This window comes from Drechmeria coniospora, chromosome 01 (assembly GCF_001625195.1).
Source record: "Drechmeria coniospora strain ARSEF 6962 chromosome 01, whole genome shotgun sequence".
Lineage (NCBI taxonomy): Eukaryota > Fungi > Ascomycota > Sordariomycetes > Hypocreales > Ophiocordycipitaceae > Drechmeria > Drechmeria coniospora.
The window spans coordinates 8,424,327-8,451,703 of NC_054389.1; the positions used below are offsets into that span (position 1 = coordinate 8,424,327).

A 27,377-nucleotide genomic window follows, 5' to 3' on the forward strand; every position below is an offset into this window, starting at 1 on the left:
AGTTCACAGGGACTGTGGCACCGAGTATACAAGTTTTAATTTTTCTTTTACAACATGGAACAAAGGGTGCACAGGCATACCTAGCCCTTGAATCCACCGTTGGGGCTTTCAATATGCCTGCGTCTCTCACACGACACATGAACTAGCGGCAGAGCGTGGAATCGACGAAATATGTCGTGGTCCATCCGTGACAATAGCTCGGTTCATACATCTCCCGCCGCTGTGTATGTTTCATCTGTTGCCTGATTCCATCTGCCGTTTAATTTCCTCCCAACCCCACCGAATGTCGTGGTTTCTCATCGTTTGTGACGTCTCAGGATGGTGCGTTCGGTTGGTTGGCGAAGCCTGCGGGGGCAACTGATCAGCAGCGACGCACCCGAGGGACGACGCCGCTCTGCCGTACCGCTCATGATACCACCTGTGCGCACCGTCATTCGGTTCATTGATGCTCATCAGACGAGAGTTTCGTGCCCCGAGTCCTTCGACAGGATCCAGCCGCAAAACGGCATGCAGCGCTTCCGCTACAGGCATGCCCTTCACATCGATTGGCACGTGCTGATGAATCAAACATGCTTTTCATTGCTTCCTTCCTTCCTCCCTTCTTTCCTTTCCCTCCGACCCTGCAGAATCGTACGGCGACTTGCCGCCTAATTCTTGGCTCGCTTCAGCATCGCGAGCAGCTTGGTCAACTTGGCCTTGAGCAATGGCGCCGGCGCTTCGTCGGCGCCCACGAGCCTCCGGACCAGGATGTTGTACAGGCCGCCAAAGGTCAAGGCAATCGTCGTCGACGTGAAGATGATGACGTTGTAGGGCATGCTAAAGTCCGGCGTCGGCAGGTACAGCAGCAGACTCGTGGTGCGGAGGGAGAGGCCGCGGCGGGGCGCCCGGGTGGTGATGACGGCCGCCGCCACGTCGAAGCCGCGGTTCGCGTCAGGCGGGTACTCCGTGTAGCGCAGGATCGCCTTCTCAAAGTCGTACGTGAGGAAGACGGTGCACGAGGGTGGGATGCGCATCACCAGCTCGAGCTGGGTCCCACGCGTGCGGTCGAGCGCGGGCCGGTAGTAAATCTCCTTGATGATGGCCGACGAGTTGTCGGCCGCCTGGCCCACGCCCGTCGACGAGATGCGCGTCGACAGCGTGTGGAGGTAGATGCGCATGAACCAGGGGAGCGACTCCATGTAGACGAACTCGACCTCGCCGTCGCCCGGGTTCGTGAGGATCGTCTGCACGCCGCCGTGCTCCTGCCCGTGGCCCGTGAAGCTGCGCTCGGCAAAAAGCAACGGCCTCTCGGGCGGCACCACCTCCCGCATCTTGGCCGCCTCCATGGCCGGCTTGGCCAGGATGAGGGAGAACTCGTTGTCGGCCGTCATGACGAAGCAGCGCGACATGCCGTCCGAGCGTCTGATTTCCTGCACGTCCATGCTGGAGTAGACGTCGAGCGCGTCGGGCACGTGCAGGCACACGGGCGGCACCTCGGCGTCGGCGAGGGGACAGGTGCCTCGCATGTAGCGGCCGAAGAGGTCGATAAAGTCCCAGTGCTGCCCGACGAGGTGGTCGACGGGATAGCAGGTCGACTCGTCGTGGTACAGCTTCGACGTGTCGCACACCAGCTCCTCGACCGGAGGCGGCCGCGGGATCGGGTTGTCTGTCCTGGCCGTCAGCACGTCGCTCGCTCGCTTCACCACCGCCGCCGTCGACGTCGGGGAGCCGCGTCGCTTACCTCTGGGTCGCCTCGACCGATTGACGTCGAGGACCATGTCGATGGTCTGCTCCATCTGCAGGACGCACTCGCCGTCCGGCGCGCAGACGGGGCGCACGTCGATGGCCATGCTCTGGAAGGAGGCGTCGAACAGCCGGTGACCGTCGAGCAGGCTTGCGATGCCCGCCTTGCCCTTGCACGGCAGCAGCTTGAGGAAGGGCGTCAGGTTCTCGGTGCAGACGACCTCGTGCGGCAGCACGCCGTGGAGCAACCTCGTGCTGGCGAGCGCGTCGTCGGAATGGTGACCCTCCGGCTGGAAGGAGACGACGGGCCGGATGGTCCTGGTGCCGTCGATGAAGTTGAGCGAGGCGCAGAACAGGCCCGAGAGCGCATTCGTCAGCGTCAACCAGTTCTCATCCGCCTCCTCGTCCGTCTTGGCGTCGAGCCAGGCCCAGAGCTCGACGCCGGTGCCGCCTTCCCTCGCGCCATCCCAGGGGCGGGCCCCCCATCTCTCGGCGTCCCAGCGGCCGAGGGTGAAGCGGAGGTGCAGCTCGCGGGTGCCGGCGTACTGCAGGATCTGGCCGAGGGAGCGCGGGAAGAGACGGAAGTTGTGAGCCTTGAAGTCGGCGAGGGACGTGTTGGAGCGGAAGTTGAAGCTCGCGAGGAGAGCGTTGAGAGGGAGCGGACGGAGGTTGAGCTGCTCGTGGTACTCGGCCGCCCTTAGAAAGCCGGGGATGAGGGCGAGGATGAAAAGGGTCAGTAGTTGCCGCATGGTCGGAACGATGCAGGTCGGATGGGGTCCGATCAGAGCAGAGCGGAACAGAGCAGAGCGGACCGGAGCAGAGCTGAACGGGACCAGACGAGGCTACGAGGAAGGAAACGATAGTGTTGCGACGGTCGAGCGAGCTGGGAGGTTCGACAAGGCTTGCATCTCTCCTTGTCGCATCGTCCGTCCCGCGTCATGAACTGGGGTCGATCCAGGTCGTGTCTGGTCTAGTTGCCGCTGGCGATGGTTGTGTGTGCAGAGAGCCAGAAGCTTCCTTTCAAGTTCAGGCCAGATGCCAGTCTCCTATCCGGTGGCGAGTGGGGCGGGCCGCGATGGGTGGTGATGGGGGGGACCTAGCTGTCAACGAACGCCTGTAGCCGTGGGCGGCGAGGCAGGCAGCCAAGGGCCTACCGCCTGTGACACAGGCACCTGGTACGCTGAAATTCGGAGAAACTCCCTAGTTCCAGGTTTACTCCGTACTCCGTGCAGAGGGACGGCACTGAAATTGAAAAAGGTGGGTCCGCTGACACAACCCGAGTGGCCCGCCCCAGACGGCTCGCCGTTGGCCAATCGTCGAGGCACCTAAAAGTTCCCTCCACCACGCAGGGCGCGCTCACTTTGGCTCCTTCTCAGCCTCGCCTCGTCTCGCCTCGCCTCCCCCCCCCCCCCCCCCCCCCAAAAGTTTCCATCGCACCTTCGAGGACACGACGACGATGGCTGCGGAGCAGAGAAAGCTGCTCGAGCAGCTCATGGGCGCCACCTCGTCGTCGCGCGATACCCAGATCACCCTCGACGACGCCAAAGTCTGCCGCTCCTTCATCGTCGGCACCTGCCCGCACGACCTCTTCACCAACACCAAGCAGGACCTCGGCATGTGTGCCAAGGTGCACTCCGAGGGCCTCAAGGTAGAGTACGAGGCGCTGCAGGAACGCGAGAAGCAGCGTCTCGGCTTCGAGTACGACTACATCCGCGACCTCGGCAAGCACGTCGAAGAGTGCAACCGACGGATCGACTCGGCCCAGAAGCGTCTCGAGAAGACGCCGGAGGAGATTCGGCAGACGAACGATTTGGTAAGTCGACGGGTCGAAAGCAGAGCCGTATACTCGTCGGACTGCGTGCTGACGGACCGTGTGCTGCAGCTTGCCGAGATTGCCGAGATCGACGAGAACATCCAGCTCGGTCTCAAGGAGTGCGAGCTCCTCAACGGCATCAACCTCGTCGGCATGGCGATGGAGGAGTTCTACCACCTCAAGGTCATGGCCCAGGCCAAGGCGGAGAAGGAACGGGAGCTTAAGGCGCTCTCGGACACGTCCGGACCGTCGGGCCACCAGAAGCTGCAGGTCTGCGATGTCTGCGGTGCGTACCTCAGCCGGCTCGACAACGACCGTCGCTTGGCCGACCACTTTTATGGAAAGATGCATCTCGGGTACGCGCAGATGCGCAAGGCGTACGACGCGTTCCCGCGCGAGATGAGGAGCCGTGCGCGCCAGCAGCCGCCGACGGAGGACGATGGCCGCGGACCTAAGGGGCCCCGCGGATACGGCTACGGCGGCGGTCGTCGCGGCCACCGTGGCTAGCAGCCTGGTGCCGACAGCAGCGGGGAATCGGCCCAGAACTCCTGCAGCACCTCGACCCTCTCCGACGCTTCCAGGTGAGCGCCGGTGACGCCGGCGTGCGCCTGTCCCTTCCGACACTCGCAGGGTCCGGTGCCGGACAACCGGACTAGCGCGCACCAGTCGAGTGCACCCGAGGCGTTTCAGCGGCAGGAGGGGACGCGGAGAATGGAAGAAGCGGAACTGGAGATGCTTACTTTGTACACTACGCATCGGATCAGACCGGCGACGAAGGTGGTGGCATCGGTGTGCGGCGTTACGGACAGGAGCTTGTTTACGTCGAGGGAAAGAAATACCCACAGGAACAGGACAGGACATGAACATTGGCATGGTGCTTTTGAATCGCCTTTTTTTTTGGCGCGGGATCGACGGTAAGCAGGCGGGCAGACGGGCGCTCGATGCCATGTTGATAGTCTGCTGTTGATAGTCTGCATGAGAAAAAAAAACCACATGTACATGCATTGCAAAAACCAGCGTCCCGTGCCCTCGTCGGCGACGGCGCGCGAGAGGAAACCGCTGGTTGGTACAGTATTTGCTATTGCGACCTGCCGTGCGCTCGCGCGCATCCTCCATTATACATCCGTCATACCTCCCATCTTTCGCCTTTGGTGCCGTGCGTGGCAACATTCTTCCAAACATGGTATCCTACTTGGTGCCAAATCTCACAGCTGCTTGTTCTTGAGCTCCTCCATCGCCTCCACCTCATCGTCCCACTTTCCGATGGCAGGAAGCTTGGGCAGCTCTGGCATGGCGGCGATGGCGGGCCCCTTTTCGTCCACCGCAGGCTTCTGCGTACCCAACGGCAAGGAGGGAAACTCATCTTTCGTGAGCGAAGGGGCCGCCTCCTGGGCTTTGGTCGACGTCGATGGTGGTGTTCCGCCACCGCCGCGCCCTCTCCCGGCGCCGCCACGACCTCCACGACCGCGACCTCGTCCGCGAGGACGTTCTTCGAGGAAACGATCGACGTCGTGCTGCTGCTGCTGCTGCTCTCCACCATCCACGGCGTGGTACCGAGACCCGGCCAGGCCGGCGGGGCTCCTCGTGCCGCGGATGGAGCCGTTGGCGCCCCGAAAGGCTCGCCTGCTCCCCTCCTCGGCGGCCTGGGCATCCTTGCCCTCGTCCCAGCCGCCCTCCTTCATGCTCATGGCCTTGAGCTTGCGCTCCCTGTTCTTGGCGCGCTCGTCGTCGAGCCGACGCCTGTCCTCCTCGCCGCGGCGACGACGTTCGGCTTCCTCGGCGCGGCGCTTGCGGGCATCCTCCATGCCGCGGGCGTAGGCCTGCTCGTGCTGCTTCTGATCCTTCTCCGCCATCTCGAACTTGCGTGTCTGCTCGGCGGCGAGGAGCTTCATCCTGGCCATCTTGGCCGCGAGCTCGGTGTCGGTCGGCTTCTGGCGCGGATTGGCGCCGGATCGCAGCCGCGACGAGGGGGGAGCCGCCCCAGTGGCCGGTGCCGGTGCCGGTGCCGGTGCCGGCTGGCCGGCTGGCCGGGCAGGCTTCGTCGTGCTGGGTGGCGAGGAGGTTGCGGCGGGTGTGTCGGTTTCGCTTTGCGGCGCGGACGAGGGCATGGACGCCGATGCGGGCGCGGGGGATGATGAATCTGGGATCGAGGCCTTGGCACGATTTCTGCCGCCGCCGCTATTCTTTGTCTTTGCCGCCGCCGGCGGTGTGTCGGGTTGGTTGGCGAAGCGTGAGGAGGCAAGGCCATTTGGCTTCGAGCGCGGCGCGACTGGAGGCCGGTCAGGTTGGACAGAGGGCGCTGTCATCGTCGGCGGCGTCGTCAGCATCGACTGTACCGTGCTGGGCGTGTCAGCTACCACGATGGGCGCGCTGTCGACAGGTTCAAAGTCATCGTAGAACAGATCGTCGTCGGTTCGTCCACCAAACTGGTCGTCCATCACTACTGTTGGTGCTGGTGCTGCTCCCACCACTCTGCCTTTTCTGCACTCGTGGGATGGAAAGTAGGGAAAATAAGTATGGTGACACAGGTCAAGTATGGCGGTATCCAACAAGGGACAGAGTGAGGAATCGTTATGTGGAGGCTAAAGAGGCCGGCAAGGCTGAGTGAAGGGATGGGGATGGATTCGGTACCGAGCACGATAAGGTAGACGACGGTTGAGGTGGGGTACCGGTCGTGTGGTGTGGGGTAATCTTGCAGTACTTAATACTACCTTTGCTACTCCATACCGAGTACTGCAATTACCTTACCTATACTTCGTACAAGTACGAAGCAGGCGATATTATACTCAAGTTACTCATAGTCATGGGCTGAAAAGCCGCTGCGATTCCTCAAGCACTATTGATTATCATCTTGCATACTTTCAGAAATCTTCTTGAGCATCTATAAATGAACCCCTCAGCCCGGTTTGAGCAAAACCTTGATGCGTAAGGAGTTTACTTTGCTGCATTAAAAGGCAACATCCTTCAGGTTCTTGGTGTGGTGTGGTGTGATAAAACGTTGGGGAGATTGATGGGATGGCTCTTGATTGTTCTTTATTACCTCGCTTGGGGTATAGAATATTACAATATAGCCATTTGTTGAGCATCAATATACAATATTAGGTTTTCAAAAAGTTTTTACAGGTGAGGATTGAACTAAAGAATTAGGGAATCGTGAGCAGGTGAACGCCCCCAGGAACCTAATGCTATGTACTTCATGTACTTGTACCGTACCCCGTACTTTACGGTACGGAAGATGCGAGCTATTGACTTGCTACGGTACGAAGTCGGGCACTTCAGGGGCCGCTATGTGCCTGTAGTACTTGTACTGTACTCCGCACTGTTGTCGATGGATATGTACAAGTTAATAGTACCTCTAGTTTCTAGGTACTAGATACAGTGCCTGCATACAGCAATGCTCCTTACTTCGTACTGTGCTTACTAGACCAGAGTGTTCTGTATGAAGATTACATTACCAGAACCGCAGCAGCAGCAGCAGCAGCGCTTTGAGTGACCTATAAGTACCTACTAGTATCTAGCACCTAGTACGTTCATGGTCCCGTTCAATACTAAGGTACTAGGTGTTCGCAAGGCGTGCAGGACGTGTACAAAGTGCTGTACTTATGTACTGTCATGCTGGCGCATCCCTCGGTATCCGACTTCAAACAGCGCGTAGAGCTGATACGACCCCGTCCACCTGCAACGAAAAGAAATACAGAATCTGAATCCAGCTTCTTCAGGGAGAGACGGAGCCTGTGCTTTCATCTCTGAGCCATGTTGAAGTCAGATGCTTGTGCAGATACAAGTACATGTGCTAGGGCATACAGTACTTGGTAGGAGCAAGTACAGTGCAAGGCTGCAAGGGATCTTTCGACTTTGTTGTGTCGGAGTTGGAGGTATTGTCGTTTTACCATTCATATTTGTACCCATGTATCAGGCTATTCGCAGCATGTGCCCGCGTCGCATGAGCACCGAGAAGATCGAGGACATACCCTGGCAGTACAAGTGAGGATCGTCTGCCCCTGGAGTTGGTTGCGGGGGACGGAAACGTCCCGCTGTCCAGAAATAGGATGTCTCCGAACGGAGGCACCCGCAGTAAGAAAGTGCCAGGAATATTCATCAACAGTGCTCCTACTGTACACGAGCTGGCAGTACCTACCTAGTACATTAGTAGTACCGACTACGGAGTACAGATGTTCGTAATGAATTGGGTACCTCAGGTGTGCTTGAACTGTACTGTACACCTGCAAGTTCGAGTACTTACTAGTACTTTTCGCCAGCGGGGGTGCAGGCCAGTATTATAGTACATGTACAGCAGCACTCTATCGCAATGGTGGGCACGAGTGTATTGACCAACACCAGAGTATACCTCCCTCTCCCCGCGTCTGCCTTCTGAATCTTCAATCCAGACTTGCGCCCAAGTCAGGAACCAATACCCGTACGCCTACGGGGTGTATGTACATGCATCGTAGGATGGGCACGAGCCAAGGGACGAGGCCTGTCGTAACCATGCCATGGTACTGGAACAAAGCCAGTCCCGAGCCTAGCAGCCTGAACAGGGGTCGGCAGGGGTCGTGCATGGAGCAATAGGCTGCGTCGTCCGGTGTCATCCGCGCCGGGGCTGAGCGCACGTTCCACCTCGAGATGCTACCTCCGCAGCCAGTACGGTAATTACGGTGCAAAAGTATTCGGGAAATGATGGAGAACCACTTCATCCTTCTCGCACCGCTGCCTCGGTAGGTCCAGCTGTTCGCTGGGCACGCACCGCAAAGTTGCGTCGTCGGCAAACGCGCCCACAACCTACTCCCCCTCCCCCCCTCCCGCTTGATCGCCGTCCTGCCTCCATGGTGCTCCAGCTCATGAGCCCCCGAGGCAGACGCCTCGTCGGTGGCTTGATGGCCAGCGGCCTCATCCTCTTCTTCGTCGCCGCCGTTCCCAGGTTGATGGCCTTGTCCCTCATCTTCGGCCCGCACGCTGGCGTTGCCATGACCCAGAAGCAAGTCGTCGACGACCATCAGGCGACGTTGAGCCTGCCCGTCGCTCGCCCGAGGCCGGTGCCCCGAATCATTCACCAAATCGCTCACGATTGGATCTCCCCCGCCAACGAGACGGTGCCGATGCCGCTTGCGTGGGTAAAGGCTCGTCGGAACTGCGTCGCCTTGCACCCGACCTGGGAGCACAAGGTAACTACGCCCGTTCCCGCCAGCTGGCCGTGACCGTCGCACCGGACCGTCTTGCTGATCGAGCGGCATTCCAAGCTGTGGGACGAAGCTGTGTCGCGCCAATTTATCCGCTACGAGTATCCTTGGTTTCTGCAGGCCTACGACGACTTGCCGAGCCCGTCGAAACGGTCCGAGGTCTTGCGATACTTTTTGCTCCGACACTTTGGCGGCATCTACCTCCACCTCGATCATGTACGACGGACAGCTCCCTCCCGACTCCCGAGCACCCGCGTGGGACGTCTCTCTCTCCTCTTCTATCACTGATACCGTGCCAGGCCTGCCACGCCAACCTCGAGCCCCTGCTCTACTATCCCACCTGGGTCGTCGACACCGGCCGAGGCGCCTTGAGCAACGCCATCATGGCCTCCGAGCCCGAGCACCCGTTTTGGATCACCGTCACCGACTCCGTCACCGCCTGGGCCGGGAAACCCCTGCTGCCGTACGGAGCCAACTACTCGACCGGAGCCTGGTACGAGACGAAAATATGGGAGCTGTACCACGCCCGAGCGTCGAAAACGCAACCGCCGAAGCCCTCGCTGCACCGTATCGTCGTCGACGATGCCCACTCGGAGCTATTCATACCCGGAAACAGCACCTGGGGCCACCCTCATCATACAGCCTTGGAGTGGGTCGGCAGTCATCCGTTCCAGACCATCTATTTCGCCCTCCTGGCCTTGGGCTTTCTCGTCGTCGCCGCCCTTTCCCTGGGACACTGGGCAGTCCAGCACGAGAGGCAGCAAAAGGGCTATGGTCTTCTCGTCTGACACGCCGTCGGAACCTCTGCCCGGTCCATACCGAGAGCCCTGGGGGATGGATGAGGCGGAGGAGGGGTGGCATGTGAACTGGGTGTGGCAGTCGACTCTCTGCATCGGGGCTCTGCACAGCGTCCGGTGTGCGGCGTTGGCGGATCGAGTCGAGTCGTTGCAGCATGGCGTTTGGGTTGCTAGGTATTCTTGAGAAATGGCCGCGATTGAATGGGAAGCGAGCGAGGCAGAGCACAATTTGTGTGAATAAAAATGGCCATGTGGAGGCAAAGACCAGATAAGAAAGCTCATGTCCAAATCTCCAGGTCCCTGCTGTTGATATATTAGTAGTAGCGTGCAGCTGTGAGTGAATGGAGGCCTCCGTTACTCCTAGGCAGCTAGTGCTTTTCCCCCTCTGTCGCCGACGTAATTACTTGCATGGCGGCAAGCCCGAGTCCTCCTTCTCGACTCTTCACCGCCCTTCAATTTGCCCAAATCTCTCAACCGCCGAGCAGATCGTCCACCTGGATCGTATAGTAATGGGCAATGGCTGCATCCTCCCTCTGCCAAACGACGTCCGCGGCGCCACCTCGTCTGGACACACGTCCCGACTGGAGCAACGTCGACGTCATCCACCGCAACACCCTCGAACCCCGCAGCTATTTCTTCCTCTACGGTAGCGAAGAAGATGCCCTCTCGCACGACGTGACCAAGGCAAAGGCACAATGCCTCTCGGGAACGTGGAAGTTTCACATTTCAAAGTCGCCGCTCGAGGGCCCTGCCGATTTCTTTCAACCCGCTTTCGAGCCAGACGGCTTCCGCGACATCGCTGTCCCGGGCATGTGGCAGCTCCAGGGATACGGCAAAGGGCCTCAATACACCAACATCATGTACCCCTGGCCCGTGGACCCGCCCAACGTCTCCTACCAGGATAACGAGTGTGGCCGTTACCTGACGTCGTTTGCTCTCGACCCGTCCTTCGAGGGCCACCAGCTCCGCTTGCGCTTCGAAGGCGTCGACTCCTCCTTCACCGTCTGGCTCAACGGCAAACCCGTCGGCTACTCGCAAGGATCGCGGAACCCGAGCGAGTTCGACGTCACCCATCTCGCCCTGGTCGGCGGCACCAATGTCCTTGCCGTCGAGGTCTACCAGCGATGCGACGGAAGCTACCTCGAGGATCAGGACCAGTGGTGGTTCAGCGGCATCTTTCGCGACGTCCATCTCCATGCCTTTCCCAAAGTTCACATCAAGGACCTTCACGTCATCACAGCTTTTGACCAAGACTATCGAGATGCCGTCCTGAGAGTGAGCGTCGAGCTAAACGCACCTGCGTCCGTCGAGGTCAAGCTTCTCGATGCCGGCCGTAGGGAGGTGGTCAAGGCGACCAAGGACGTGAATCGCTCCGGCAAGTTCGAGTTGCGCGTCAACGGAGTGTCGAAATGGACGGCCGAGACGCCCAACCTGTACATGCTTCTGCTCAACCTCCCCGGCCCCGACGGCTGCACCTTGCTGCAGCGAGTCGGTTTCCGAACGATAGAGCTCAACGATGGTGTCTTCTGCGTCAACGGCAACCCGGTCAAGCTTCGAGGCGTAAACAGGCACGAGCACAACCCCGACCATGGCAGGGCGGTGCCGTACGAGTTCATGAGGCGCGACCTCGTCATCATGAAGCAGTGCAACATCAACGCCATCCGCACATGCCACCAGATAAACGACCCGCGACTGTACGATGTCGCCGACGAACTCGGCCTCTGGATCCTGGACGAGGCCGACCTGGAATGCCATGGCTTTGCCGGCATCGGCGCCGACGCCGCGTCCTTCACTTCCGACAACCCGCTGTGGCGAGAGCAGTACGTCGACCGAGCGCGCCAGATGGTCGCCCGCGACAAGAACCACGCCTGCGTCATCATCTGGTCCCTCGGCAACGAGTCCTTCTACGGCCGCAACCATCAAGCCATGTACGACTGCATCAAGGAGATGGACGACACCCGCCTCGTCCACTACGAAGGCGACTGGCAGGCCAAGACGGTCGACATCTTCAGTCGAATGTACCCCGAAATCGACAGCATAGAGAAGTTTGCCCGAGAGCGCTCTTGGGAGAAGCCGCTGGTGCTCTGCGAGTTTCTGCACTCCATGGGCAACTCGGTCGGCAACGCCAAGGAGTACCTCGAGGTACTCTACAAGTACCCGCGCCTCATGGGTGGTTTCGTATGGGAGTGGGCAAACCATGTAGGTCATGTCATGGGACGAAAATGGCTCGACTGACAAAGGCAGGGCTTGAGGACCAGGAACAAGCATGGGGTCGAGTACATGGCTTACGGAGGTGATTTTGGGGACGAACCGAACGACTACAACTTCATCTTGGACGGCTTGCTCTCGTCCGAGCACAACCAGACCTCGTCCCTGGCCGGATACGCCAAGGCCGTGGAGCCCGTGGAAACGCTGTGTCGGGACCAAGACTGCGTCACCATCATGAACCGCTACGACTTCCTCCATTTGGACCATTTGATCGGCTCGTGGGAGGTGGTTGCGGATTCCAAGGAACCGCTGGCCCACGGCGTCATCGTCATTCCCGCGGGCGAGTCCCTGCCTCCGTCGATGATGAGCTTTCTTGGCACTAACTTGGCGCAGGCATCAAGCCTCACACGGCGGCAAACGTCACGCTGGTGGGATTTCGTGACGACATGTTCCGAGGCGTCCAAGTGGAATCCCACCTTCAACTGGAATTCAGGCTCAAGTGTCCGGAACTGTGGGCAGACGCGGGCCACCTCGTTGCCACCGGCGAGCTGCCCGTCTCCCAGCAGCCTTCCATCACCCGACTCCTCGCGGTCGATCGGCCAGCGACCGGTCCGTCGATCGAGCAGCTGGCGGGCCAGTGTCGCATAGTTTCTCCCTCGGGGCAGTCGACCTGGCGCATCAGCACTGTTACGGGCATGCTGGAGAGCTGGCGGAGGGCCGATCGTGCCCATGTCGACATGCTTTCGGAGGCCGTCCGGCTCGACTTTTACCGCGCCCTGAATGACAATGACCGCGGCGGACACGGCAGGCAGTGGCGGGAGCGCCGCCTCCATCAGACGACCAGCCAGGTGCGCGACATCCGCTGGCACGTGGCCGACGACGGCGCCGTCGTCCAAGTCACGGAACGGATCGCGCCGCTGGTTCTGGCCTGGGGCGTCGACTGCCGCTGGACGTACAGGTTCGTGGGTGACGCCCTGCACATTCGTGTCCAGGGCAAGCCTGGTGGCCCGCTCCTGCCGGAGACTTTTGCCCGCATCGGGCTCACGTTCGGCCTCGCTAGCGCCGACCGGGCCTCGTGGTGGGGCCGGGGCCCCGGCGAGTCGTACCGCGACAGGAAATTTTCACAGCTCTTTGGCAACTGGACCGCGCCCGTCGACGAGCTCTGGGTCGACTACGATTTCCCCCAGGACAATGGCAACCGGACCGACGTGCGTCGGGTGGAGTTTGTCGACGCCGGCGGCCGGCGGGTGCTCCGAGCGCGGTTCGGGGACCTCGACGGGGCGAGCTTCTCGGCGATGCGGTACGCGACGCCTGACGTCGACGAGTCCAGCCATCCGCACGAGCTGCACGAGAGGGCCCGAAATGACACGGTCCTGAAGCTGGACTGGGCACACCATGGACTGGGGACGGGTTCGTGCGGGCCGTGGACGCTGCCAGAGTACCAGCTCCGGGCGAACCAAGAGTTTGACTTTGAGCTGCTTCTGGACTAATTTGGTCTTCGAGCCCACCGGGCTGGAGACGCTCGACGGATGCTGCGAGGAGTTGCCGCGTAACCACCAAGAACAAGCGGTCAAGCAAAGCCGTCCGTATCTGACCGTTGTTTGCTGCATTCATGGCGCGGGGCATGCAGGGGTCCTCCGAGACCGCTCTGCTGGGCGGCGCAGGTACCACGAGCCTGAGCCATTCAACTGGGTTCCTCGCGATCGGCAACCTACATGGGTGTGCCAGTAGGTCGGACGAGTATTCACACACCTGCATACCTACCAGCATATCTGCTTTGACGTTTCTGCATCGGGACACGGATTTTGCCTCTTTGCTTCATATTTGTCGCCAGTCCGAATAGCCACCTCAACGGCCATGATGGTGACGATGGGGCCAAACGGTGAACGTTCAGGCCTCGATGAATCGCAGTTTGCAGCCTCGGCATCTCGGTGCCGCCGATGCGCGAAGATTGACGTCTCCATGGCCGGACGGTCGTCTTTTGACGACAGACCCGGAACGTGCAGGCTGATGTATGACCGCCGTGAGTTTCTCCCAAGTTGAAAACTGGTGCAGTGCATGAGCGAGCGAGCGAGGGGCGGTCGAGCCAAAGATTTGTCAATGCCTCGAACCACCCTGGACGACCCGTCGAGGGCGAGCGACAGCACCGAGTCAGCGTCGTCGGTTCCGAGAGTCGTGGGTGGTGTCTTCGACGTGCGGTCAGATGCCATCATGGGCCCGGCCTTCCCGTGTAGGGTAAGCATCCAATTGACCGCTGCCAGATCTCGGACACGAGCCGATGTACCGAAACCTACACTCACAGGCACGGAGATCAATTTCAGGTGAAATTATACCGAAACACACAAGCCGCCCTTGGGAGTTTATTGTGCATCCAATCCGAAGCAGCTATAAAGGTACAAACGGGCGTTCCCCAGCGAGTGTGGGCCTGCTCGGTGCCCCTCCGCGGGAGCTGCCATTCTTGGGCGTTAGCGGCCCACCAGCGCTGAAGTCGTCATCGAAGCACCGCTGGAGGCAGTGCTGACGCCATCGCGGCGGAAAACGGACTCCTGGCTTCATCTCAACCTTCCTTCACCCACAACGCATTTCTTCCCCTGCGCTGCAACCGACCGACGCCCGCCCCCCTCGCCCGACCATCGCTTGCAATGCACCGGTGCAGACGCCTTCCTCTGTTCCATCTCCGCTGACGAGCCGTGAGCAGCCACGATGGCGGCCGCCTCGGGCCAGCAGCCAGACCTCAGCTCGTCCGTCGCCGGGCATCTCGACGCCTCCGACGGGCAGCAGCCCCCCCCCGAACTCGTCCACAGCCTGCAGCACGGAAGCGCCGTCCTTGCCCTCGCCGTCAGTCCTCGGCACGACTCCATCTTTGCCGGCACTCAGGACGGCGAGATCGTGGTCTGGTCCCTCGCCACCTTCCACCAGGTGCACCATGTGCAGGCCCACAAGCGCAGCGTCCTCTCCTTGTTCCTATCGCCCGACGCCTCGCTTCTCTTCTCGAGCGCCGGTGACCCCGTCGTCAGCGTTTGGTGCCCCAAGACTCTGCGTCGCCTCTTCGAGATCTACGGCGTTCACGATGTCGGCGACATCTTCTGCACCGCCTACAGCCCCCAGCACGACACGCTCTACATCGGCGCCCAGAATACGACGATCCAGTGGGTCGGCCTGAGCAGCGCCGGCGCCCGGGTCGCGCCCGGGTCTCAGAGCCACCCCGATCGCAGGAACCACCGCTTCTTCGACTCCAAGGCTGTCGGGGGCACGAGCACGCCGCGACGGAGCGACGACCGCTGGAGCCTGATCCCCAAGGCCCAGGCCGTCCTCGAGATTGACGGCGGCTCGATCCGGCCGTTTGCCCACAACGGCTACGTCTACTGCATGCTCATGGCCAGGGGGCCCACCGTCGAGGTCGACGCCGAGGACGACGTCTTGATCTCCGGCGGCGGCGACGGCACCATCAAGCTCTGGAGCCTCGGCGGCGCGTCGTCGAGGAGCGGCGGGGCCGACGAGATAGGCGCCGAGCACGCGGGCGGCATCGGCGAGCTGATGACGCTCGGAACCGACGACGCAGACTCCGTCCTGTCGCTCGCCCTCGACGGCTCCTTCCTCTACGCCGGCAAGCTCGACGGCATCGTCGAGCTCTGGGACCTCGACACGACCCAGCGGTTGCGCGTCATCAAGGCCCACGAAGGCAACGTCGTATCCCTGCAGATGAGCTGGGGCTACCTGTGGACGGTCTCGACCGACGGCTGGGCGAGCGTAAGTGGCCGACCGACCGAGAAGCGAGCTCACCGTGGCGGCCGCCCGTGCTGACGCGACCTAGAAATACAGCACCGCCCACTACGGTGCGTACCGGCACGCGTCCGGAGGCGTGAGCCAGAAGTACCAGTGCCTGAGCAAGTGGAAGGCACACGAGGGGAGGATCCTCGCCTCGGCGGCGACGACGTACAAGTGCAACAAGTTCTTCATCACCGGCGCCAACGACGACGACATTTCCATCTGGTCCGTCGACGACCAGGCCTGCTCCGAGACGACGGCGGCGTCGGCGAGCGAGAACGTGCTCGTCTCGACGCTCGCCGACTTCGTCTCCTACAAGACCGTGTCGTCACGTCCCGAGTTCGCCGAGGACTGCCGCAAGGGTGCCACCTTTCTCGGCGCCCTCTTCAAGCGCCTCGGCGGCCACGTCGAGATGCTGAGCACCGACACGGCCCACAACCCCGTCGTCTACGCCCGTTTCTCGGCCAAGAAGGAAGCGGCCTCGAGCCGGAAGCGCATCCTCTTCTACGGCCACTACGACGTCGTCGCCGCCGAGCACAAGAAGGGCAAGTGGGCCACCGATCCCTTCACGCTCAAGGGCGCGAACGGCTTCCTCTACGGCCGCGGCGTCAGCGATAACAAAGGGCCCATCCTCGCGGCGCTCTACGCCGTCACGGACCTCGTGCAGGCCCAGAAGCTCGAGAACGACGTCGTGTTCCTCATCGAGGGCGAAGAGGAGTTCGGCTCACGCGGCTTCGAGGCGGCCGTCAAGAGGAACAAGGCCCTCATCGGCGACGTCGACTACGTCCTGCTGGCCAACAGCTACTGGCTGGACGATGAGGTGCCGTGCCTCACGTACGGCCTGCGCGGCGTGCTCCACGCGACCGTCTGCGTCGACGCCCCTCGCCCGGACGCGCACTCAGGCGTCGACGGCTCCCACCTCATGGACGAACCCCTCTCCGACCTCACGAGAATCTTGTCGACGCTCAAGGGAGCAGGCAACCGGGTCCAGATCCCTGGCTTCTACGACGGCATCCCGCCCACGACGCCGGAGGAGGAGGCTCGATACGACGACATCGCCTCCATCATGACGCACAACAGGGGCGAGGTCGTTTCCGAGGCGGAGCTGAAGCAGTCGCTGATGGCCCGCTGGCGGGAGCCGAACCTCACCATCCACCGGTACAGGGTATCCGGCCCCGACGGCAGCCTCGTCAGCAGCCACGCGAGCGCCAACATTAGCCTGCGGCTGGTGCCGGGTCAGGAGGTCGATGAAGTCGCCGGCGCGCTCGGCCGGTTCCTGAACCGCGAGTTTTCGCTCCTCGAGTCGCAGAACAGGCTGACGATCGAGGTCGACAACAGGGCCGAGCCGTGGCTTGGCGACCCGACCAACGCCATCTTCCGGACCATCGGACAGGCCATCGTCGAGGCGTGGCCGGACCGCTTCGACCGGTCGACGGAAGGGCAGGCTGCCGTGTCGGGCTCGCTCGCGGCGGCGAAGTCGTCGAAGCCCAAGGGCCCGTTGTACATCCGCGAGGGAGGCTCGATACCGGCCATCCGCTTCCTCGAGAAGGAGTTTGGTGCGCCAGCAGCTCATCTACCGTGCGGCCGGGCGAGCGACTCTGCCCATCTTGACAACGAGCGCATGAGCGTCTTGAATCTTCTCAAGGCTAGGGAGATTTTTGGCAAGATTTTTGCGCGACTGTGAGGTGGTGCAGTGGTGCGGAGGATATCTTGCACGGCCGTAGTCGGCGCCCGTCGGGCTGTCCATTGTATCTATCTCTTACATGGACTACAACGTAGTCCTGCATATTGCAGTTGACCGCCCATGAACCAGTTTTGATGTGGCTGCACGGATCCATCGGCGTGCCAACAGCGAAACCGGGGTTGGTTCCATGTGGGACATTTTGGACCCGGTTGGCAACGGATCCGACAGACTGGTATCGCTTGGTCCGTTGGTAGGCGACGAACCCGTGTATAGCTCACCAGACAATGCTCGAGTTGGTGATCCTGTTAGCATTCTGTGGTTCAAGAGCCATTGATTTGAGCGCCTGGCTGCGTGCGCCCTTGAATCAACTATGGTGGCACCCAGCGGTGGGTCATCCTCGGCTTCAGCTCGTACGCGACGGGTGCCATCAAGTTGTCATCTATGTTCTGCTAAAACGAGAAAGTTCATTGGGATTTAGGCCTTTATTTCTCAGCTGATTGTCTGTTCGCCGAGGGAGTTGATTTATGCTGCTGGCGATCTCGATATCGTCGATGCCGGACTCCGTGGGTCAGAGGAAATACTGGACCGGATTACGATGCAGCCGAGAGCATTGTTGATAAAATCCTTGTGCGTCTCATCTTGCTTTGTTGCCCCCTTCTCGAGTCATGCGATGCAAGGGGTGCAGAAGCTGGCTTGCCTTGAACACGGCTTGGTGAAGCGGCTGAGGCATGTTGATAACTGGCCGTCGATATGGCGCTCTGAAAAGTCTCAGCCACTAGTCAAGAATGGCGCTCGTCGTCATCACCTCCGCTTTGCACATACACATCACATACTTCTCCAGACGGTATTCCATGGAGATATCTGCCGCCATTCGCGCTCGGATAAGTCGTGACCTTGGCTGTCGAGTCGGGCTCCCAATACAGATCAACAGTGTCTGACCAACAACAAGCCCTCCGTTTGTCCTTTGACCGACACCCTCTTGACAATTGCCTCGAGTTTCTCTAGTTACCTCGTCTCCGAACCAGCAGTATCACATATTGATCAGCGGACGACTATAGACCGGCCATTGACCAGCAAACCAGGTTGAGAGAAGCTGCCCCTGAGTGGTGAATAGTAGACATGGGGCGCCATTTGTCGGAGCTGGGGATTCCTGCCTCATTGAAAGCGGCCACGGCCATATCCCGGCGCGATGATGCAACATTTTCTGTTACTTTGGATCCAGCATTTTCCATCGGAGCAGGTACGTTTGTGCGAGGTTTGGTTGCCAAGGGTGCTTCCTCCAGAAACCTACTCTTTCCATCCACACCTGCATCTGTCCCGGTTGGATCGAGACAGCATGCTCGCCCCCTCGAACGAAGAATAGCTGTGGTTCATCTTGCTGAGCGACCCCCCCCTTGCAGTGCCCAATGGTGGCTACATCGCCTCCATATTCCTCGCCGTTGCCGAAGCGTACCTCGGGCCCCGTGGCCACCCTGACACCATCGCTGCGCACTGGCAGTTCCTCTCCCGTGCCCGCAATGGCAGCGCCGTTCTCAAAGTCAGCGAAGCCAAGATGGGTCGTGCCATGTCGGTATTGCATGTCACACTGCACCAGCCCGACGAAGCCTCAAAGTCGTCCCCAACACTCAAGGCATCTGATGGCGATGGCGATGGTGATGGCGTCATCGTCGTCGCTGCCTATCTGACGAACCGCAGCATGGCTGATGATGTCGCCGCCTCCTCCATTTCTATCTCTCTCCCGACCGGCTGGGTAGAACCTCACCGACCGCCGCCCGTCATGGACTACGACGTGCTGCGACGACAGCAGCGGGATGCCGACTGGGAACGCATGTACGTCTGGTTGATGGGTCGTCTGCCTTCGCTGCACAACGTCGAGTTCTACAGACGACGTGTCCGCCACGATCAGTCAGGAATGCTGGATCTTTGGATCCGTCTCGCTGTCGGAGAGGCCTTCACGGCGATATCCCTCGGGTACGTTGCCGACATTGCCGTTGCGCTGCTTCCCGAGACCTACCGCCAGCCGATGAGCACGCGTCCCGTACCGAACGGTATGTTGGAGTGTAACAAGGCCTTCTGGTACCCTACCATCACCATGAACCTCGACGTAAAGAGGAAGCTGCCCACCAAAGGTGTCGAGTGGCTGCGGCTTCGCATCACATCCAAGACAATCCAGAATGGTCGCTTCGACGCCGAGGTGCTCATATTTGATGGCGACGACCGCCTGGTGGCCACTAGCTACCATGTCGCCATGATTGTCGGTGCCGAGAGAAACTACGCAGGGAGGAGGTCGGCGCCGGGGCTCAAGCCAAAGGTGTGATGGAACGGCAACTACCTAACGATACAATAGACAGGCGACAGAGCCCGTATCTGCTACATGTCCTTTGCTGCGTTCCTGCCTTCACCCTCCCATACGGCTTCCATGAACCACATCCTCCCGCTCGTCTTCCACGTGCCCTTCCACTTGAAGCGCGCGTCGGCTTGCTCAAACAGGCTCTTCCACTCATCGGCGTCGCGGTTGCGAGCGTTGCGCACCGTCTTCATCAGCATGTCCAGCAGCCGCACGCTCTTCTCCTCTATTCTCGCCATCTCCCCTGGCGGCCGTAGTGTCACGTCGTTGATGATGATGCGCGCTCCGGGACGCAGGGCCGGGACGAGGGCGCGCAGTATCGCCAGCGCCGATTTGTCCGAGAAGGCGTGGAAGACGTGTCTGAATAGGTAGGCGTCGGCAATGACCGGCTGCTCGTCAAAGAAGTTGTGAGCCCGGTGTCTCACCCGGTCGGCGAGATGCGTCGGGATCTTGGCATTGAGAGCAATACCCGGCAGATCTTGAACCTCAAAGGAGAGTAGTGGGAAGGCCTCTGCGATGGCTGCCGATGCGAAGCCCTCATTGCCGCCCATCTAGCCATTCATTCGTCAGTCTTGGCTAGCCTTGGCCGTCCACACATCACTCTCAACCTACGTCAACAACAGTAGCCTTCCCCAGATCCCCCCAAGGGTAGCACTCAACCGTGTGCGATACCTCGAAGCCCTCCTTCGCACCGATGCACTTCATGGCGCTGTCGAACCTCTTGGCGCGGACCTTGTCCTTTGAGAGCTGGGCGAAAAGGTTGTCGGCGTAGCCGTGGGCAAGATTCAGGCCCTGTCATCGATCAGCAAATGCGCACGCTGGGGAGTGAATCCCCGTACAGTCTCGCAGTCGTCTTGAGAGGCGGGCCATTTCTTCATGGCCGACACGGTGTTCGCCATGGGAGAGAAGAAATCAATCGTGTACAATCCTAGCCAGTTGGCGAGATTCTCGTCTTCGAGGAGCAAGAGCGACGACCTGTTATGGGCAACGTGGTCGGGCTTCGGTTCCGTGAAGAGGTTGTTCAGCATCGCAAGGCGGAGAATGCGCCGAAGGTCATAGTAGGGGACGTCAACGGACGACTGCTTCCGAACCTTGGTGGCCAATTCGACGTAGGATATTGAACCCTCGCGGGGCACAGCGTCTGCCAGCTTGAATTCGCATATGGCTTGGAGCGAGACGAAGCTGACGTTCTATTGCGCGATCAGGAACCAGGAGATGAAGACTCGGGTAGAATATGTACGGCGTGAGCAGCTACTTACATCCCACGACAGAGCCTTGAGGCTCTCGCGAGGCCCCAATGCCAGATCGTGAAGTTCCTGCGTCATCGAGATGATGTCGGCCCTTGCCTGGACGGCTTCAGGTCCGAGCTGTGCCGAGGGAAAGTCGGCCAGGCCATCGGGATGGAATGATGGCGCTCCCAAGCCTTTGGCCTCTAGGCTGTCCGCGAGGATCTTGGTCTTCTCCTCGATGGCTCTTGAAAGCGTCGTCAGCCTACCGACAGATGGCTCGGAAGCCACTGTTGCTTGCGCATTGCCCATTTTCTCTCGTCGGCGTGCGATTTCGACAAAGTACATATCGGCCGAGGTGAAACAGAGTGTCTGCCATGGCGTGAGGGAGCCGAGCCTATATACTCGGGACCGTGTACGGTGAAAATGCACAGCGAACAAACGGGCAATAGTCTAATTCAGCCATGCCATTAATGCTTGCCATTCACCATCAACAACCAACAGACTTAGGCGCACCCCACAGCTGACGGGCCTGTCAGTGTTGGCACATGAGAGGGATGGTGTCGAATTAGTTTGTTGCTGGCAAGGCTCCTAGCCCGAGGTGTGTTTGTTCCATGACGGGTGGACGGTGACACGGGACCAGGTGATTCAGGTGCCCAGTGAGGCGCTGGCAGCCAGCGATCCAGGAGAAGGTTGTCAGTGAGTGTGCATCGGTCATGCTTGTTACACAGTCGTCTCATCCGAAGACGTGGGCCGGCAGCGGACTGAATCGTTTTCCTGCCGCCGTTCGTGCATCGACCCAGTCCTGGGCCGGACTTGACGGGGTGCGTACATACAACCCGGCAGCGCTTGACTTGCCTGCTGTCTGGTATCCTAAGCCAAGCGCAAGAATCCAAGGGTAAAGAAGAGGCCCAACTAGATCACGGGGTGGCTGGAAAGCAATCAATTGGCATTGAACCAAGCGACGGGGAGCACGGAGCATGCGTGGAAGACGGTAGTAGACGGCAGACATCGCGACGACTCTGATGGCACACCTCCTTTTCAGGCAGGCAGACAATAGCAGCCGGCCGAGCAGGCAGCCAATGAGAGTGTTGGGGGGAGGAACCGAATAGAAATCGTGGCGACCGGGCTGGTTAGAACCAACAACCGGCAGCCGGTTGGCTCCGTGACCAGCGATGATCAACTCGCGACGGAAAGAATTTGAAGCAGCCGCCGGTTATGGAAGCGAGGGGAGGGTCTGTGCCATCCTGTCGATTTTGAGCTGGAAGCCATCGCACCGTGCATCTTCGGAGCCCGAGGGCGCGGCACAGGCGATACAGCCAAGAGCTACGGCCAAGCGGCTGAAGCCATAGACGCTCGCCATCTAACACATCCAGACGGCCTACTGCTGCCGCCCCTTCTTGGGCCGTGACGGTCCAGCATAGACCACGGTGCGGTGTACCGATGCTCGAACGGGGAATGCGAGCAGTCGTAAACAGCGTGTGGAGAAGAGTAGTCAAGTGGCTTCGCCCCCCACCTGTTGGTGAGCCGGTAGATGCAGCCTCCTCCATTCACAAACGGCACCCAACCTACAGTACAATAGGCATGAATGGCATTGTGCTTTGTGGACACATGCGCACGGGGCGAGTTGCGAGCTCGCCGCCGATGGCTAGCCGTCTGGAGGGAACCGCGATCTGACCCACCAAGGCGCCGAGGCTCGGGCGAATGTTTGCATAGGTACTCCGTGCATGGATCGATTCCATGGCAGTTGGATTCCTCTTTCAGCTGCTCGGAAGCATGAGGGCGACCTGTCGCCTGGTACAGGCGGTGGCTGCGCTTGCGGAGGAACTGCTCACTCGGATCCAATATAGGAACCCTGGTCTGTCGATTCACGATTCAAAATCCTCCTTTGCTCATCGCAAACGACGATGCAGAGGTGCCAACGGGGGAGGAGATGAAAGCCAGGAGCAGACGGAAGGAGATGGTAGCGTGTCGCTGGGAGAGAGAAGATGAGCTTCCGATGGTTTTCGAGCATGCGCACGAATTGCACTGACTGATATCAGGCGAACAGGGAGATTAAATTGATTGTTGCTTGACAGCCTGGCGCAGCACGCTTGCCAGATGGAAACGCAGGTGCGAAGCAGTCTTCTCCGTTGCCAATTACGAGCACGTACGTCACCGCCACATCATCGCACTTGCCTTGTGAAGCAATTCAGCCGCCAGCTGTCGCTGGACGCGCCGGCCAGAGGAGGTTGGGTAGCGCATCGCGTCCAGGAAGGCTATTGCAACGAAAGTATCATTTTCTTTTTCATTTTTCATTAATAATGCATAGCCATCATTAGCCGTAACACATACAGTGCCGAATTTGGCTTGCTGGAGGATCGTTGGGGTGGTTATTCATGGAAGCATAGGCCCTGTCGTCATGGTAGCTGACGGAGTGTAGGTGTCATGATCGATTCATATGCAAGGTACGCTATATACGCTATATACGCACCAAGTTACGGAGAAAAGGCACTTGTAGGTGGCGGATTTCTACCCTTCATGTGCGCTCTGCATGCTCGCGAATACGACATAACCACTTCCGCATGCTACTCGTTGACGCCTACCGCTCCTCCTGGAGTTCCGATTCTGGGAGGGAGTCTTTCTTGACCCCTTGACCCCTTGACGTACTGTATCTACGGCCTCAGCGCAACTCCAAATTGTACATGCTACGTTGCAATGAATATTCATGATGATGCAATGGTCAAGTACGGAGAGGGCGAGGGAAGAACCCCATCTGCTCGAACACCCACACCACAGGACCAGGCTGAGGGTTCACGAATGGCCCTCATTTGCCGTTGTACAACTACTGTACACTGTACGCAAGTTGTATCGCATGTGTAGTTGTACTTGAATGTGCCGACGAGTAATTAGCACAAGTGTATTCAGTACTTGAGTAGTCTGTACGGAGCATTTTTACAGTACGGAGTACGGAGTACATGGAGTTCACTTCTTCCGATCGTAGGTGACAACACAAAACTAGTCCCTGTTGAATGGGATCTACAGCACTTACTACAACAAATGCTAGGTCGGTGTAGGATACGGTGCGTCACAACAATAGGACTGAATGATATAATAATAATACCAGAGCAACACTTCTCGAGGTAGAAGTACTGTACTTATCAGTACTCCGTACCCAAGTACCAATACTCGCCCTCGCACTGGTTTCGGCCCGAGGGTCTCGGCAAGCGCCGAGGCTGGCTGGGGTGCACGCTATTAATGTCAGGCAAAACTTCTGCCTTGGCAGGCCGCCCAGGCTCAAACTTGGTGCAATCACTCCACGCAGCAGAGACGAAACGAATCGGCCCCTCGGCCATGCACACGGCTTGTTCCGTTGGAATCCAAATTTCGAATCTCCATCATCTCCCCTCCGCTTATCCTCCGGGACCAACTGTCGAAATCGCAACACCGGTGCATGGAGCGGGCATTGGATGAATGGCAGCCGGTATTGATCGCGTTACCATGGATCGATCCTTCAAGCACCCCTGTCGACGGGACAGGCCCTCGTCCTCTGGGCCGCATACTGTCCTGTACACCACACTCATACTCATACATGCATCGCACCTACAGTAACACGTTACATGCAAGTGTGCGCGTACACGTACTCCATGCGTGTCGTCACATACCGACTCTCGCCCTCCGTACCTCTCGCCCTCCGTACTCTCGCGGGCCACTGCTAGCACCGTCCTCAGGACACACCGACCATTGACGAAGCAGACTCGATCCATCGCCGAACCCAGACAATCTGTCACTTCCTCTCCTCGACCGGACGACGATCGGCTATCCCCTCATCCTCCACGCTGGCAGCGACAAGGCGACGCGAAATAGCAGGAAACGAGGGTCGAACGGCCAGTCCTGGCGGACCAGATGAGGACGAGCAGTGCGTAATTGGTCCAAGTCGAACGCGCCCCGGGCAGAAGCAGGCGGCATGGGCGACAGCAGTTCGGAACTCGTCGTCGCCGTCGTCGCTCTCGTCGTCTCCTTCGTCGCGCTCTCGGCCACGTTTATGCAGGTACTTCAGCAGTACTACGCCTCGGCCTCCGGCTACACGCAATGCAACGAGCAGGTCATGGGCGCCTGGGCCAGGACAAAGTCTCGAAATTTCATCTGGGAGGAGCTGCGGTTCGAGGTTCAATTCGACGCTCCCGTCATCTTCGTCTCCCCGCCGAGCAACCGGAACGGTCCGATCCTGGGTGCACCGATAGCCTTCCTCGACGGCACGCAGAAAAGTCTCGACGAGACGTGCGACATGGCGGAGATGGATCCGCGCAAGGAGTACGAGGCCAAGACGGTCAAGGAGCGGATCCACACGGCCGACAACGAACGAGCCTCCTGGCTAGTCCTCCTCTGCGCCGTCCAACGGATGGAAGCCAAATCTCGCGACTGGCAGCAGTGGCGGCACGAGCAGCAGAGGCGCCACGAGCCGCCGAGACCTCTCGGGGACGTGGCCGAGGAAGGTCGCGTCCTGCCGCCGCCGCCGTCCCTCGCGGAGAGCCATACGTTGGTGGTGGCTCTGCAGCGGAAACGCAAGAGCTGGGACACGATGCCGCCGTCCATGTCGAAGCCGTACGCGACGACGACCATGTGCCATCTCGTCGAGATGATGGCGGCCCTGGGCGTCTACTGGAAGCAGTTTGATCGCAAGCACGACCGCTACCGCGCCGAGGGCAACGGCTTCGTCGTGCTCGGCGAGAGGCTGCGCGAGCTCGGCCTCGTATTCTCCTTTCAGGTCTACGGCGAGTGTCGCTTCGAGGGCAACCGCGTCATGCCGGTCGACTACGTCAAGGAGCTCTGTTTCGGCTACGTACCCACCATTTACCGCGAGACGCTGGACCGGCGCAGGCTAAGGGCCCCCAGCGACGAGCTCCGTGATCTTGGGTCGCTGCAGATGGCGAGCAGGAGCGAGATTGCCGAGACGCTTGTCGTCATCGGCTGCAACAAGAACACGGTGCAGTATTTCCTGGATGGCCATGGCAAGACGGCCCATCTCTTCCCCCGTGCGTCCGCTCCCGTCACGAACGGATGTCTACTGTGCTGATGCGCTGTGCGTGCCTAGTCTCGTTTGAAATCCTCGGCATGCTGAGTCGAACTTTTCACATCGAAAACACCTACTACACATATATTCCAAACCCCACGCCGGACCGTTGGGATGAACGCTCGCTGTCGCTCATCAAAATGATGGAAGCTTACGAGGAGCTTTCCGAGGTACCCCTCGCCGGCGTGCCTCGCAACGAGACGTTACAGCTTGGACTTGCCCAGCACGCGCGAGCCATCATCCGTCATCACGGCGACGGCGACAAGGCCGCAGGCTTTCTTCTCCGAGCTCTGCACGCCGCTCTCGACGACACGGACGAAATCTTGACGGCGAAGCCGACGACGACCCACGGCACGTCGAGCGGCCTTTCCGACAAGGCGGCGGCGGCGCCGATGGAGAAGCAGAGGCAGCGAAGGGAAATGGTCCAAGACGTGCTGCGGTCACACATTCAGGAGGTGCTGCGTCTGATGAACGAACGCGACGACCAGGGTTCCGACTCGCATTCCCTCGTCGTTCCCCAAAAGGCTCCCGCGTCCCCGTCATCAGGGCGTTCGCGGCTCCCGAGCGTCGCCGAATCTGCGCCGCCGCGCTTCGCCGAGATCTACGAGGAGGGACCCGAGTACCGACAACACAAGTACATGGAGGTCTACTTTCAAGTCGTGCGGAGAAACGTGGTCCCGCGAGCGACGGAATCGACGATCCGCAGAGCAAGCTTTACGGGGAAGTGCGGGGTCCATCGGCGTTGCAGCAGCAATGTCGCCGACGGGCCCCCCGGGTTGAGGCTCGGCAAGCATGGCAGCGGCGGCACCCGGGCGAGTGCGGCCGCTCACAGACGTGGGGATTCCGGAAGCACGACGCAAACCGCTCATCACCTGCTGGACGTGGACGTGGACGAGCCAGAGGAGGGGGCCACGAGCCGGCCGGGCCACGAGGAACTGCCCAGACAGCACTCGGCGGTGCGAGAGTCGGAGAAGGAGAGCCGGCCTCGGCTGGAGGATGACGTTGGCTTGAAGACGACGCAGGTGACGCAGGTGCCGTTGGCGGATCAGAACGTCTCGCACGACGATGTCTGGTGCACGCTGGTGTTTAGGATGATTTGCTGGTTGATGCTGCACGACTTTAACCTCCAGGACGTTCAGGTTAGCAAGAGCGAGCTCATGGGCAGCCGGATGCCCGTGTATATTGCCTGATTGATTCCTGCCCCTGCTCTCTCGTCGCAGAGCTGCCAGCAAGCAGATGACCCGACGTCGAGCAGTCCTCGGGAGTCAGCTCGTGTCGTTGAAGAGTTTGCTCGTCGATGCTGCCGATGACACCGATGACTCGAGTACCAAGCTAGGAACGCTCTGTTGAAACATCAGACTCTCCATGACATAAAGACTTGCGCCCCGAAGATATGGCTCGCGCCTCCCACTGACATTTTATGCCATGGCAGGGGCAAGGGCTTCACAATGCCTGATATTGCAAAGGGATGATGCGGGTGAGAGGCTGCAAACTGCACGAGAGGCTGGACTGAGCAGGTCGCCCGGTGTTGCGTGTACTATGACCGAGGTCAACCGCCGATGGCGACGACAAACAGAGCAAA

General features: G+C 59.9%; 9 protein-coding genes across 9 annotated transcripts; 6 read left to right on the forward strand and 3 right to left on the reverse strand.

Annotated features, from left to right (window-relative positions):
• Nucleotides 1-647: 647 nt before the first annotated feature.
• DCS_02220 (GPI transamidase component GPI16) lies at nt 648-2,471 on the reverse strand (the record flags this gene model as incomplete). The annotated part of the gene is made up of 1 exon (XM_040799548.1): nt 648-2,471. One exon carries the CDS (start codon nt 2,469-2,471, stop codon nt 648-650), a length of 1,824 nt encoding a protein of 607 aa, XP_040660431.1.
• A 707-nt stretch (nt 2,472-3,178) lies between these two features.
• Nucleotides 3,179-4,042, forward strand: DCS_02221 (LUC7 protein; the record flags this gene model as incomplete). Its single annotated transcript, XM_040799549.1, has 1 exon — nt 3,179-4,042. One exon carries the CDS (start codon nt 3,179-3,181, stop codon nt 4,040-4,042), a length of 864 nt encoding a protein of 287 aa, XP_040660432.1.
• Nucleotides 4,043-4,740: 698 nt separating this feature from the next.
• On the reverse strand, nt 4,741-5,973 carry DCS_02222 (uncharacterized protein; the record flags this gene model as incomplete). The annotated part of the gene is made up of 1 exon (XM_040799550.1): nt 4,741-5,973. One exon carries the CDS (start codon nt 5,971-5,973, stop codon nt 4,741-4,743), a length of 1,233 nt encoding a protein of 410 aa, XP_040660433.1.
• A 2,385-nt stretch (nt 5,974-8,358) lies between these two features.
• On the forward strand, nt 8,359-9,500 carry DCS_02223 (uncharacterized protein; the record flags this gene model as incomplete). The annotated part of the gene is made up of 3 exons (XM_040799551.1): nt 8,359-8,697; nt 8,773-8,928; nt 9,012-9,500. 3 exons carry the CDS (start codon nt 8,359-8,361, stop codon nt 9,498-9,500), a joined length of 984 nt encoding a protein of 327 aa, XP_040660434.1.
• Nucleotides 9,501-10,025: 525 nt separating this feature from the next.
• On the forward strand, nt 10,026-13,207 carry DCS_02224 (beta-galactosidase; the record flags this gene model as incomplete). Its single annotated transcript, XM_040799552.1, has 3 exons — nt 10,026-11,708; nt 11,754-12,044; nt 12,119-13,207. 3 exons carry the CDS (start codon nt 10,026-10,028, stop codon nt 13,205-13,207), a joined length of 3,063 nt encoding a protein of 1,020 aa, XP_040660435.1.
• Nucleotides 13,208-14,420: 1,213 nt separating this feature from the next.
• DCS_02225 (beta-Ala-His dipeptidase) lies at nt 14,421-17,169 on the forward strand (the record flags this gene model as incomplete). Its single annotated transcript, XM_040799553.1, has 2 exons — nt 14,421-15,467; nt 15,532-17,169. 2 exons carry the CDS (start codon nt 14,421-14,423, stop codon nt 17,167-17,169), a joined length of 2,685 nt encoding a protein of 894 aa, XP_040660436.1.
• A 1,119-nt stretch (nt 17,170-18,288) lies between these two features.
• On the forward strand, nt 18,289-19,486 carry DCS_02226 (uncharacterized protein; the record flags this gene model as incomplete). The annotated part of the gene is made up of 2 exons (XM_040799554.1): nt 18,289-18,409; nt 18,570-19,486. 2 exons carry the CDS (start codon nt 18,289-18,291, stop codon nt 19,484-19,486), a joined length of 1,038 nt encoding a protein of 345 aa, XP_040660437.1.
• A 53-nt stretch (nt 19,487-19,539) lies between these two features.
• On the reverse strand, nt 19,540-21,090 carry DCS_02227 (O-methyltransferase; the record flags this gene model as incomplete). The annotated part of the gene is made up of 4 exons (XM_040799555.1): nt 19,540-20,067; nt 20,129-20,308; nt 20,356-20,706; nt 20,776-21,090. 4 exons carry the CDS (start codon nt 21,088-21,090, stop codon nt 19,540-19,542), a joined length of 1,374 nt encoding a protein of 457 aa, XP_040660438.1.
• Nucleotides 21,091-24,688: 3,598 nt separating this feature from the next.
• DCS_02228 (putative Modin) lies at nt 24,689-26,985 on the forward strand (the record flags this gene model as incomplete). Its single annotated transcript, XM_040799556.1, has 2 exons — nt 24,689-25,757; nt 25,817-26,985. 2 exons carry the CDS (start codon nt 24,689-24,691, stop codon nt 26,983-26,985), a joined length of 2,238 nt encoding a protein of 745 aa, XP_040660439.1.
• Nucleotides 26,986-27,377: the final 392 nt, after the last annotated feature.